The following is a 14582-nucleotide window of genomic DNA, read 5'->3' on the forward strand; positions in this document are numbered from 1 at the left end:
CATTCGGCCCTAACCAAGTTCATGAATTATGGTCAACAAATAGTATATAGGTCAATGTTTCATGATTACTTTATCAGACGCGAATCCTTTAAATGTAAATTCAATACCTTTACGAAAAATTGATCACATCGGATGATTGCGGCTCATGGTAGTAGTTTTGTGTTATATATATATATATATATATATATATATATATATATATATATATATATATATATATATATATTATTAAATTTTAATTTTATGTTTCTGTTTATTATTGTGTAGATACTAAAACTGAGTTTGTTTTGTTTTCTATAATTAGAATTTTCTTTTGACAAAAAAATTAGGATTTTCTGTAATTCTATAATTTGTTTTTTGAAAATAGCGATGACCATCCGTGGCAAATCTGCCGGTGGATCTCTATACCAACTACACACACGTACTGTCGCAATCAATCGTGGTCATCGTTAATCCGTCACTATATTGTACGTTGCTAAATTAAGCATTCGTCAATTTTTATTGTCAATATGTGACACATATGTGATATGTCGCAATTTGGATGCTTAAATTTGGTTTCATAGCTTGTGGAAATTAAAATTTATCTGATTAGATTAGAAACAGATACTTTTGTTCCTTTTGTGAATCACATATGGATTAGCGAGTAGCGACAAAGTCTGCCGTATGTGAAAGACTGTTTTGTTGCAGTGATATTTTATTATGAGATTTAACATAATTGTGATAAAATGTAATTTAAATTACACGATATCATTGTTTTATGTATAAGAATTATGACTTTGGCAATTACATTAATGTGAACAACATATTCCTTTTATAAAATAATGAATTAGTACATTCGTAATTAGAGTTTTATTATAAACTGGCCACTGTTTTTGTTATAATACAAAAAGAGGAATCAAAATCAAAATATTTCAATCATCGTACTGATAGCATTCGTAGCAAAATAATTGTTAGAAACCATAAAATCGCCTTCGTATATATCAATCATCACAGTAGTTATTAAGTTATAACATAAGTAAAAGTCAAATATGATTAGAGAACTCATTCACTTTTTGATATATTGATGCTATTACAAAAAAAAAAAAAAAAAAAAAATCACAACCTTTTCATTATTGATCCTAAATTTATGAAACAATGTTGTTACACATCCAACTTGTCATCGTCCACTTGCAAGCTGATTACGACAAATGAATAATGAGTCTAACGCTAAACCACCTTTCTGATGAGTACAATCAATTTGTGTCATTGAAAACTTAATTTTTGTGGGCTTACACAAGTCCTCGATCACAAAATCCCCAACATGATAACGTAACCATTTTCCTTGCTCATTTAGAAACTGTTCTGATGTTACATGCTGACCATTGGATACTGAAAATTGGAACCTAACAGGCTTGATGTTCCAACCATAGACTTGCGGAGTGATTGATGAGCATTGTCGGTTTTGCCCTTTGGATGGTTTTCCGAGATGGAGACTGAAGAAAAGGCTATAACTCCCTGGTGGAAACTCAAACTCTACGTCTCCTTCTACTTCTAGCCACCATATTTGTTTGAGATATGCAATGCTGTAGAATCTACAGTTTCATTATAAAACATTGTTAACAATTTGTAAAAGAGTTTACATTTTGTTTCTCGATTTATGAATACATGTATTGTATGAAGCAACAGAAAATTGATAAAGAAAGATGAACAATAATTTTAATCAGTAAAATATATTTTATATTAAGGTAGTTTCATATATCTTGGACGAAAGGTAAGGTGTTGAGTGTGGGTATGACTTTGGAATTATTAAATAATATTACATTAGTATTTGATATTATCTTAATTTTTGTATTTATGTTTGATATAATTTTCATATTTTTTAGTGGTATCAAAATAATAGTCAACATTCTAATCTATAGATACATTTGAATCATTTATGAGAATGACACAAAAATTTCAAAGAAGAATATATTATATTTAAAAGAAGACAAAATTATAAATTTGGTCCATGAGGTAGGTCAAAAAATTGGGACTTTTTCTCAAAATGTTTTGGAGATGCACCAATGGTCTAAAATAAGAATTTTATTGTAAATTTGGTCTAAAATTTTTTAAACTTTTTATAATGACGGATTTGCCTTTGGTATTTTTCTTTTTCCATTTTTTTAATTATTTGATCATTTTTCTAATTAAAAAAAAACAAAAAGAAACACCCCACCCCTACCCACATACTCACTCCTTAACTAACACCTTATACCTACTTCTACTTAATCAAATATAGGAACACTGTCCCCGAACACCACCACCGCCGTCAGACACCACCTTCGCCATCATGAACTAAATTATCCAGATTTTCAAACAAAAACTCTAAAAATTTAATTTTCCATATCTGAAAACCCTCATCCTTCTCCGACTCGATTCTAGCAGACGACGACGGTGGTTTCAGACGGTCACCCCCTTTCTCGAATCTACGCCGCCACCTTAGATCGGAGCAAAGTTTTGCACAAATTTACAACGCCGTCACCAAAAAACTCTAATCTACCCGTCGCCGCCGCCATGAAACCCTCTGTGGCGTTCATATCTCTGGTCGGCAACGGTGGTGACAACGTTCATATATCCGACCGGTGGTGGTGGTATTTTAGAAGAGAGATAGAAGAGAGAGAGAGAGAGAGAGAGAGAGAGAGAGAGAGGTGGGCGAGTGTTGTATTTTATTTATGTTTTTATATTTGTTGCAATAAAAAGAAAATTAAAAAAGAAAATAAAAAGGGCAATTCCATCATTTGAAATACATTCAAATGATTTTGGACCAAACTTGCAATAAAATTCTTATTTTGGACCACTAGTGCAACTCTAAAACATTTTGGATCAAAGTCCTAATTTTTGACATACCATAGGGACCAAATTTGCAATTTTGTCTTCAAAAAATTATATTAAGTCTTATGCCGCCACCATTACCTCCAACGATATTCTCTTGCTTTCACTGGATATGTGTTGCTACATTCTTTAGATGATGTTGTCCACTCTCTTTCTCTCTCACACACACACACACACACTCTCTCTCTCTCTCTCTCTTTCTCTCTCTCTCTCTCTCTCTCTCTCTCTCTCTCTCTCCCCCCCCTACACACACAACCGTCAAATCCTATATGCAATTTTCTTTCTTTCATTTTTAATTTTTAATTCACATCAACCTGTTTTTAGCCTAACCGGTCACTAGACGTGTTCGACAAAACTAGCTGGTAGCAGGTAGCAGATAGTAAAACGCTACGTGAGATAGCTTTTAGATTTGGATTATTTTGTTTAAAGTAAAAACTAAAAGTTTATAGTGTCAAACGAGACTTTTTGTTCAAAACGGAACGTTTTGTCAAACGTTACAAGGTAAAAGCTCTCAAACACTATGTGTCAAGCACATCTGCTATCTTTTTTTTTTCTTTCCATAAACCACTATGACCCACCACCACACTAGACAAAACACCTCTCATGTGGTGATGTTGTCGATCCCAAGCAGTCCAACCTTCCAACACTGCAACTTACTTCTTTTCCTCTAAATCTAGTTCCATCCCTCTAGGATCCTTCTCGTATGTACTCTCAACACACAAGAATTTTCAACACCAATAAGAAAACCCCAATTTTTCCTCTTACAATCCCAAGAAAACTTATCAAGTCCAAAATACAATCACCTTCTCCATACATTTTTTACTAGTTAAAGACTATATATATATATATATATATATATATATATATATATATATATATATATATATATATATATATATATATATATATATATATATGATAGGAAATAATCCAAAATCTCAATATGTAAAAATCCGGATATCTGATTTTTCGGATTTAGATATGGATAGTCATTTTCTAAATTTTCAAATATTTCGGATATATCCGATATCTAGATATTTGTGTTTTTTTTAACTTTTTTTTAAATATTTTTTATTTCAATATATATTAGATCGGGAAAGTTAGAGGGCTTATATGTAGTTTAGTGACTTTATTTATACATTTTCATTTAGCTTTTGATTTTTATATTTTAAACGTTTGTTATTTCAAAACATTTCTTAAGGTTACTTAGTATTTTTCACCTAATAGGTTAACTAGTTAAATAAAATTGATAATCAATCTTGATTTATGGTGTATAATGTCTAAATAAAGAGAAAATAAAAACATTTTTTTGAAAGTTTAATATTTTCGGATATTTGATTCAATATCTAATATCTGAAACTTTCATATATCCAAATTTTCAGATATCCGGTTTTGAACACCCCCACTTTTTACACATTCCATCTAACTCGCTCATAATATCTCTTCCATCTAGAAAATTACATCTCTTTAATCATTTTCTCTCTAATTTACATTCAACAATGCTCCCCTGTCACACTTTATCACTATCGTTTGTCGATTCCAACCCTTTCTTACTTTCTCTCTTACACCCTACCAATTCTTAAAGTTGAAGAATTGCTTCCAATCCCTCGTGTGATTTTTTAACTTCTCCAACAACCACTCCCTAAATGGCTTCCCCCGCACACACTGTCTTTCTCTTTCTCGCTCACTCTCACTCTCTCATTAACCCTCCCCCCCCTCTCTCCATCTTTGTAGGTTATGTTCATGCTAAATTCGATATCACTACACATCAATTACCAAAGTGGCTATCTTCAGAACATTATTTATCTTTTTCCTATGTATGAAGTCGGTACAACTTCAAGGGAAAATATTTTAAGCCACTACAATCTTTAAAATAAAATTAAAAATCAAGCTTCTATTTTTACCAATAGGCATTCTTTCTGCTCCAACTCTGACTAAGGGGTGTATTAGATAGTGTTGTATTAGTATTCAATATTATCATAGTTTTGTATTTATGTTTGATATAATTTTCATATTTTAGTAATAATATTAGAAAAAAAGTATACATTGTATTCTATAAATACCTTTGAGATTAATGAGAACCATAATACTCTCCCACCCCGCTTCATAGTGGACGTATACAAAATTTTGCTTACGAAATTATAGGGACCATTTTTGAAAAAAAAACCTCACACATACCATTTTCGTAATTCATTTTCTATGTATGTACCAAAGCTCACTTTTGTAAACTTTTTATTAGGAAGGGGCATTATGTAGTTTTTTAAATATATGTATCATCTTGTAAATTTAATTATGCACAAGGACCTATTGTGTAAATTACAAGGACCGTTTTTGTAATTTATTTTCTATGTAGGGACCAAACACGTGAAACCTGAAAACATGCCAAGATAATAAATGTAAAGAGATGAAAAATGTCGGTGTTCAAATTTGACGGGGGTAAAAGTGATATTTTACAAATTAGAGGGTGGAAAATGGCATTCGAAAAAGTAAGGGGTGGAAAGTACAGACGCACAGAAGTTTAGGGATCAAATATGCCAAAATAAAAAAGATTTGTGGTTAAAGTCTAAAGAAAGTTTATGGCTAAAGTTTAAGATTATCTGTGGCCAAAGTCTAAAACAATTATGGCCACAATTTAAAATAAGAAGTTAAGAACTTTAGTGAAAAAAGTTTAAAAACCTAAAACTTTGGACTTCTTTAATATATATAATAATGTCACATATAAATATTCTAAATATGTTACTGGAATGATGAATGAGAAACAAATTGGGACAAAGGCTTTATAAAACGTCAGATTAAATGTAAAATGGTTAGAATTTTGTAAAAATTTAAATGTTTTAGCATTAATCATATATATTAAAATCATTTATTATATTATCAATTTATACATCGTCTTACAAATATCTCCGCAACGAGAGCCTAATGGTAGATGAGAATTGATTCATATACAACGGTTTTTTGCCATACACAACAATTTATGCATTATAGAGTTGTACAATACAACATTTTAAAGCATCAATTGTTGTATATTGAGAAAAATTGTTGTGTACAAATCAGCTCCCAATGGTAGATATGTGAAATTCTATATAAAATGTTTAATATTTAAATTCTATCACATCCAAGATATTATTAGTATTTCATGATTAACCTCTCTAATAAACATTAAAACATATTAATATAGAACGTTCAAATAAAACAATTTATTATTATTTTTACGTCGCCCTTACAAAAATATTGACCAACTGGTTAGCTCATAAAATAACTAGTTGATTAAGTAAGTTGTATTAATGAGCCCTTTATATGGCAATGTCATATGACTTTTCATGCATAATTTTTAGTTATACTCATATATTATTATTATTATTATTATTATTATTATTTTGTAAAACTCGTCGAGTTGACCGATTACTTGACCGAATATTCTCTACTCGGCCTCTTACCGAGACGAGTTACAAAATCCGAGTACTTCCCAACAGGCCCCTTATTGAAACGAACAGTGTTGTAAAACTCAGTCAACTCGGTGATTAATATGTATAATATACTTAATAATTTATTATTTAACACACACATGTAATTATTATTACATATATATCTTAAATTTTCATCAATTATTCACGAAGTAAGACCGTTGTGTGTTTTTCAGTTTTTATGTATTCACATGTATTTAATTTTGTTATACATTTCAATCAACTTATAATTATAATTTATGATTTTTACATATATAATTTCCCTAAAAATATTTCTATATGAATTACCGAATGCAAGTACTATTGAATACCCCCGAATATTCGCTACTCGGCAGTTAGCCGAACAGATACTGAGTAGTGAGTTCTACAACCTTTTATATATATATATATATATATATATATATATATATATATATATATATATATATATATATATATATATATGGACAACCAAGCCATATTAAATAAAACTAAGAAAATCCATATCCCTGTCATAGAAGCAAGTAATGTGATATTATGAAATACACCAGTTGCAGTTTGATTATGTATTCGATTTCTATAAGGATCATTTATTTTATTTAAGTAATTTAATAATATATTCATTGTTGATGTTAGGAAGATTAATTTTGAGATTGATACACTGGGAAGTAGCTGTCAGATATTGATATCACAATTTGAATCACTATTAATTGTAGCTCTTACATTTCACATACTTATGACTAATACGTGGATTGTCAAATAACACACACTTAGTTTTTCAAATTATATACTTTTGTCTCGGGGTTTCAATGGTTATTCCCCTAAAAAAAAGAAAAAATGAAACTAAACGAGAAAATTAAATGAAACCTTGATTGGAGTGTGGGAATGTGGCTCCAGTATCTGCGATCATCGATGCCTGTTATCTTCATCCCCTTCCAGGAAACCAACATGCTCATTCCTCCGCTTTCTTTCTCTATCCACACTTCCTGCATCACCCTACCTCCATTAATGGCGTTTCGTGTGGTGTGTGTGTATGAGAGAGAGAGAGAGAGAGAGTTCCTACCTTTGTACCACTGGAGAAGCGAACGGGAGAACACAAACCAGCATAAATGTCTTTCTTCCCAAAACATGCAAGACTCCCATCGTACAACACCAGTTTCCTGGCGAGAATCCGGTAGTTTTCAGGCAACTTGGATTCCCATATAAAATCAGCAGACGATGCATGATAAAAAGCCCGATTGGTTCTGGCCAGGTTACAGATATCAGGTGGGTCTAAGTATGACAGAACCATAGCCAAACAGTTCTCCGGTAACTCTCCAAGACCCGGCGATCGTGTTCTACTATTCTTCGCCGGATCAGATCCGTCCTCGTCGGCGGTGGAAAAACCAGACCCCATTGCTTTGGAGATTAATGTTACTTCGTGTTATGACTTCATTATATGAGAATAAATTAAGGAAATGTGTGTGAAAGGTTAAATTAGGGTATAGGTGTGACCATAGACATTGTTGGCCAATGTGGATCACGCATTCATATATTATATTAACATGTATATCTGTTACGATAAGAAAATCTAATTTGATCATATGTTTATTTGGTTGTATAATCTTAAAAAAATCTTTGGGGCTAAACTTTGAAAGATAAACTAAAACATTTGGATTTAAATTTTTATTTCAAATTTATATACACTTTTATAAGTAATGATTTAATTAATGACAAATTGCATAATAAGACGTTAAATTTACACAAAATTTTGATTTTGACATTGTGTTTTGTATTTTCACAATTAAGTCATTAAGTTTATAGTTTTGTTGCAAATTTAACTAATCGAGCTGCTTGTTTTTTGGTGTTTCATGTTTCTCATTTGCTGATTAAGCAAAAAAGCTAATATGGCGTCCATATGCATGTAATCTTAAGGGTAATGACACAAATATCCTACGAACTTTCTAGGGTTTACCCGTTGAGTCCCTAAAGTTTTTGTCGGGCTTTATGGGTCCTTAAACTCGGATATGATCTGCTCTTTTAGTCTCTGTCAACCTGTAATAGCTGGTTCAGTGACTTTTTAGACAAAAAAAAAATCACATCGTGCCCCTATAAAGCCAAAAAAATAAGTTCGGGGATCAATTTGTACCGAAAAAAACTCTCATTTTCTTTTAAAGCCGATTCACACTCAATTCGTACCATCTTGAACCAAATGCTCATCAACATTTTATTCAGCCATTACAACCACCATAACCCACCTTAATCACCATCGAATCAATATCAGAACAGCCCAATCCAAACACCGTTATTCCTCCCCCTTTGTCTCGTGAAGTAAGCCACCATTGGAGCACCCATAAGCCATAAAAACCACCAGTCAGCCACCATAACCAATCATCTGCAAATTTAAGAAAAAAAAAGAGATTAACTCTCATTTTCTCTATGAACCTCATCAAACTCATGCATCCTTCTCAACATCGCATTCATCAAACCTGCAACTTGGAGGGAGAAGGAGAGGTAGCTTGTGCGATTTTGAACGGAGAAGAAGGAAGGAGGGGGTCAATTCCTTGAAGAACTGAAATCGAATCAAAGAAAATAGTGGAAGGGGGTTGTGATCAAGAATCGATTAGAAGGGGAAGATGGTTGTGATCTTCGGTGAGTGTGTGTGACGATCGAGGGTGAAGACGAAAAGAAGAGCATCGATCGATTTCTTGGGAGGGTACGAATTGAGTGTGAATCGACTTTAGAAGAAAAGGAGAGTTTTTTTTGGACGAATTGATCCTCGAACTTATTTTTTTTGGCTTTATAGGAGCACAATGTGAGTTTTTTTGGTCTAAAAGGTCACTGAACCGGCTATTACAGGTTGACATGGACTAAAATAGCAGGTAATATCCTAGTTTAGGGACCCATAAAGCCCGACAAAAACTTTAGGGACTCAACGGGTAAACCTTAAAAAGTTCGTAGGGCATTTGTGTAATTTTCCCTAATCTTAATTGGCAAACATTTGAATTAAATTGAATTCTTGCTTAATTAGATTTCTACTCACTTTTCATTATTTCTTCTTCTTTTCTTCATTTAGCGCATCACGATTTTGTGCAATGGTTTTCTAATGTCGCTCAAATAGTTCATCATTCCAGAGTGATGTAAATAAGACAAGGCCCATAGTAACATCTCCTAAAGGAAACCTTCTTTGCATTGCTTACACACCATTCTAGGACGATGAACCATTTAAGCGCCCTTAGAAAGTCATATTGCACAAAATCATGATGCTCTGAGAGAAGAAAAGAAGAAATGAGGGGAAGTGAGTAGAGATCTACGTAACAGTTCAATTTGACCCAAATGTTTGTCACCAATGATCGGAAGCCACATCATCTTTTTGTCTAGTCAGCAATTGAGAAACATAAAACACTTGAAGCAAACCGATCGATTGGTTAAATTTGCAACAAAATTGTAAACTAAGTGACCTAATTGATAAAAATAAATACAATGTCAAAATCGAAATTTTATTTAAACTTAATGTCTTTTATACAATTTGCTATTTAATTAATTATAATTTCTTTTGTCTTAATTTCTTATATAACCAATATAATGTTAGAAAAAGGGGATGAACAAATTGCTTGGATTCTCTGAAAGTCGTGAATCACTATCAAATTGAAGTATTTTGATGGTACAGATCGAACACTCAATTGGATGAAATTCAGAGATACGAAATCAAAGAATGTATGTGAAATGTTCTTCAAAAGATGTACCAAAAAAATGACCAAAACGGCTATATAATTCATGTCTGAAAACTGTCACTAGACAGTTACAAACTGTCATAAAAAACTATCAAACCTGTCATTAAACGGATATCAGGGAAAAATGGTCAACTTTCTAAAAATAGGATTTTTGATGCATTTTTTAATATAGCAACATAGTCCAAATAAAAAATTTCCGCACTGACCTGGGACCCCGCCAGGGGCGCTGCCCCCGGACCCCCGTTCGTTTAGGAGCTTCGCCCCTAAATAACAGTGTACTTTGAATCTTGAAAAACTTGAACAAGTGTGTACTCCTACACCATACTAACTTGTTCAATATTCAACAAGATCGCTTTTGGTCAACAAATTTCATCCTATTACACTTAAATAATATTGATGATATAAAATCACCAACATATAACCTCGTTAGTTTCGGTTATATAACAACCTAATGATATAATCATCAACATGTTAACGAACTCATACGAGTAAATATTTACCCTTCACATAATTTTCATGTCCTTTTCAAATAACAAAATATAAGTATAATTATTGGATGTTACGTGTAGGTCAATGTGTGATTGTTGTACCCCAACTAATTAAAAAAAGTTGAACTTTTTTGGTTTGGATCTATCGATCATCTGATATGATGAGTGTAGAAACATAATAATTAAATTCTGAGTGTTGATATTCATATTCACTATGAAAAAAATCTAAGTGAATATTAGCATGTTTAGTGGAAACGTGCTTTCATGGAGTCCACAAACTAACAAATAATTGCAACCATATAATTAATCCTACATATGTTCTTTGTTTTTATTCAAGGTTTTGATCATATGAATCTCTCTCTATATATGGATATGTATCTTTGTTTCTTTCTTATCACGTAAATAAACTTATGTAATCAAACTATGTATTAGAGATGACAACGCGGGAGCTCGGATTGGACGTAGTTGGATAACAAGTTAAAAATACTTATTTTTTGTCAGGTTAAAATGAATTTGGTCGGTTGGCCTACAGCATATTTTGGTCTATCATATATTTTTGTAATAAATAACTTATAGGTATAACCTCTAATTCTTGTGGTTATGTGAATCCTTAGATCATTTGTTTTTAGTCTCATTGCGTGGGCGGATTCGAGTTCTTTTTCTACTAACACTACAAGACCTTTGATATTGTGATTATTATTATTTTTTGTATATTGACCTATGGCAATAATTTGATTTTGGAGAGAAAAGTCTTGGAAGGATGCCATTTATTATGATATCGTGTCTTTTTTTCTTTCTTTTGGAGAGATAAAAAAGCTACATTGTACATAATTTGATTTTTTGTAATTTTTCTGTACCTTCTTGTTAGAATTTTAATTAATTATTTAAACTTAAAGTCTTGGAAGGATGCCAATAATTTGATTTTTTGTAGCTTCTCGCTAGAATTTAATACGGTTCTATCATTCGAAAAAAAATAAAAAATAAAAAATAAAAAATAAAAAAATAAAAAAACAAAACAAAACTAGGTTTGATCTCAAATTAAATATCTTTTCTGAAATAGATTCTTATTGATATATTTTATTATATGTTTGGTCACAACCAGTAACGGATACATAAAATAAATTATTAGAATCATTGACGTCACAATAACATTTCAATGCTTTAGCAAACTAGTTTAAATACCCAAATATGATCTCCCTTTAAAGAATATTTAGAAACTCATTTGGGAAAATAATTTACTCAAACATTAACTTATTAAGGTTTTATTGGAGAAATAGTTTAAAAAACTATTTTTTGCAAAATAACCTAGTTGCTAAAGTTGCTAAAGTAATAATGTTTGCTAAAAATTTACCGATAAGTTAGAGTAAAAATATAAAGACAAAACTGCACAAATGGTCTCTGTGGTTTGCTCAAAATTGTCACTTGATGGGTTTGGGCCAAAAGAACATCCTATGTGCTCATGCAAACCCTAATGCTTGGATCTAGGTTTCTCTAATTGTACATGCATTCATCCAAGACTTTCAAACCCTAGATCTAGTAGGTATAATTCGAAATTATCATTACAAAACAGATCTAGATGATTACCTCTTGTTACTTGCTTGAATCTTCTTGTCCTTGAAGCTTAGAGTCACAAGTGTCACTCCTCTAATGGCTTACAAACACCAATAGCAAAAGAATGATCTTGGAGAGAGGTTGGAGGCTTCTTGAAACTGGCTCTATCACTCTTAGGGTTAGGGTAGCCGATTTCTGTAGCCTAGGGGTCCTATTTATATTGGAGCTGCTAGGGTTTCCATCAAAACCCTAATAGACTGCTTAGGCTTTAAGCTATCCAAGGAACCTTCCAGAATAAGGCCTTGGATGAAATCTTGATGGGTTCCTACCCACAATTTCGTCCACCCCTTAACCATGAAGGATTCTCAGCCCAAATCAACTATCACACAATTCACAGTTTAAGTCTCTGACATTAAATTAATATCTTTTAGCCACAAAATTAATTTCTTAATTAATTCCTATCTAACATTAATTTAATTATATGATTTATCCATAAATATATTATTCATATAATATATTAATAAATCATGATAACCTCTTTATTCATAAATCATTCTAACATGTTGCTTTGGTGAAGGCAACCCAAAAGGACCATGCACAACCGGGTCAAGTACTTACCAAATATAGCTACGGGCTTAGACACTAATCCAACAGTCTCTCACTTGGATAAGTCTAGTAACTACAAATGTAAATACAATCCGATTAGCAATCGTAGCTCTCAAAGACGCTGTCGAACTCTGATCTTATCAGTAACCTGTTCTTCAGATAAGGGATCGTATAATCCTCTGTTCTAGATATCGTGCGAACAATTACATGGAACATAGTCATACTTATTGTCCAGCAGTTGTTTCTCGATCTCAGATTCGTTTGACATAGAACTTAATTGAACACATCAATTCAGTCCCGACCGGGCCCGACACATAAGTCAAACCAAATCATCGAGGGGACCTGATATCGCTTTTACCCTCTTAGGATAAAAGGAAGAGATAAACTTCGACTTATATGCATTTACTATTCATTAATCAAATCATACACAACAATGTGTTTTATAATATCAAGTTACTGATGCGTTTACACATTATCAATGCACAACCAATTAGCAAACAATAAACCATATATCTAGGTTTTAAGACCATATGATATTATCGTCTTGCGATAACTCATGATAAATTCCATGAAGTGATTCAAACAAGCGTGGGTTTATTCCAATGCTCAAATCAAGTTCATAAGCACTCATGAACGTTGTAGCAAACTTTTGCTATGTCTAATACTCTTTAGACAATCTACACACCAATTCATGACAATCTTCATTCATACTGTCACACCCTAAAACCGGAACGGCGGAAACGTTCTGGGGCGGAGAACGTCATGTGTAGTATCACAACAATTGTATCATAGCAATCATAGTAAACACAACCAAACATTGAATACATATATGAAAAAGTTTTACATTGACTTAATACATAGTTTTGTTTACAGCAAAAGTAAAATAGAAAGACGTGACTCTAACGCTCCGACTTCTCCAAACTATTGGAAGTACCTGTCTACTAATTTCCTGAGAATACAAGCAATTTTGAAAGAATATCAGCATAAAGCTGGTGAGTTCATAAGCATTTAGTTTTGGAGAAAAAAAATGTTCTTTGATCCTTTTGAAAAGTGTTCCTCAAGAAAATCCCATATTTTCTTATGAAAAGCATGGTTGAAACCCATTTCTTCCATGACTTCCCGATTCATACTAGATATGTACAATCCAAGGAGTCATGGAATGAACATGAATATCTGTTAGTTGAATAATAAACCATCAGTTTATAAAATACCGTGTTATCCTGGGAAAATCCTATACTTTCCCTAAAAGTAGGTTGTTGACTATTCGTTCTAAACTGAAGAGTACAAGTATTTACCATACTTATATCGTTAAAGCATAGTTCCTTTTGAAAAACCCTGGTTACACCCAGTGAAGTATCTTAGTCTTATTACATAAATAAAACTAATTGGAAAGCGTGGTGATCTAAATCCTGAAGGTACTGTTAATACCCTCCCGTAATCACTTGGTTATTAACTCTGAAGTTAGTTCGGTTGATTTATTAGTATGTAAGTAAATCGTTGTTATCTACATTGTGAGTTTTATGACCATACATTAACTTGATATGGCGCGAATCAGCACCAGTATCCTTTATGACTTTGTCACCCGTAGACCTGCCGGTCCTACTGTAGCTAGCAGCAAGGTGCGAGATAGTCAGTCACGTATAGATCTATACACAAAAATCACGCTCTCCCTCCAGGAGATTCTGGTCATAAGTGCTAGTCCTTCACTTAGTTAAGTTTATGAGTGTTACCAAGGACGTGTCTCCAACTAGACTAACAAATTTACAAGTAATAATGCTGAAAACCCATTTTTGTAATTAACATGAATCCTTTATAAAATGATATCTTTTACTTCAGGATTCATAAGTTCATTTCCTTAGTTTTGAAAACTGCTTTTGCAAGTTGATTTTTTAACCCATTTGGTAAAAATGATTTCCATATTCGAAGTATAT

The 14582-nt window shown here is 32.3% G+C and overlaps 1 protein-coding gene across 1 annotated transcript; it reads right to left on the reverse strand.

Annotated features, from left to right (window-relative positions):
* Positions 1-1078: 1078 nt before the first annotated feature.
* Positions 1079-7801, reverse strand: LOC145161600 (F-box protein PP2-A13-like). The gene is made up of 3 exons (XM_079081155.1): positions 7357-7801; positions 7161-7279; positions 1079-1571 (listed from the first exon to the last, which is right to left on the reverse strand). Exons 1-3 carry the CDS (start codon positions 7687-7689, stop codon positions 1157-1159), a joined length of 867 nt encoding a protein of 288 aa, XP_078937281.1. The 5' UTR covers positions 7690-7801; the 3' UTR covers positions 1079-1156.
* Between the last annotated feature and the right edge of the window lie 6781 nt (positions 7802-14582).

This window comes from Lactuca virosa, chromosome 2 (assembly GCF_052849685.1).
Source record: "Lactuca virosa cultivar CGN04683 chromosome 2, Lactuca_virosa_CGN04683_v6, whole genome shotgun sequence".
Taxonomy (NCBI): domain Eukaryota; kingdom Viridiplantae; phylum Streptophyta; class Magnoliopsida; order Asterales; family Asteraceae; genus Lactuca; species Lactuca virosa.

What these genes read in the sequence shown, in the direction of transcription:
- LOC145161600 (XM_079081155.1), bottom strand. Translation starts at nt 7,689, where the DNA reads ATGGGGTCTGGTTTTTCCACCGCCGACGAGGACGGATCTGATCCGGCG. An exon ending in GCTTCTCCAGTGGTACAAAG is followed by an intron (nt 7,280 to 7,356) that starts GTAGGAACTCTC and finishes AGGGTGATGCAG; the next exon opens with GAAGTGTGGATAGAGAAAGA. An exon ending in ATTCCCACACTCCAATCAAG is followed by an intron (nt 1,572 to 7,160) that starts GTTTCATTTAAT and finishes ATGAAACTGTAG; the next exon opens with ATTCTACAGCATTGCATATC.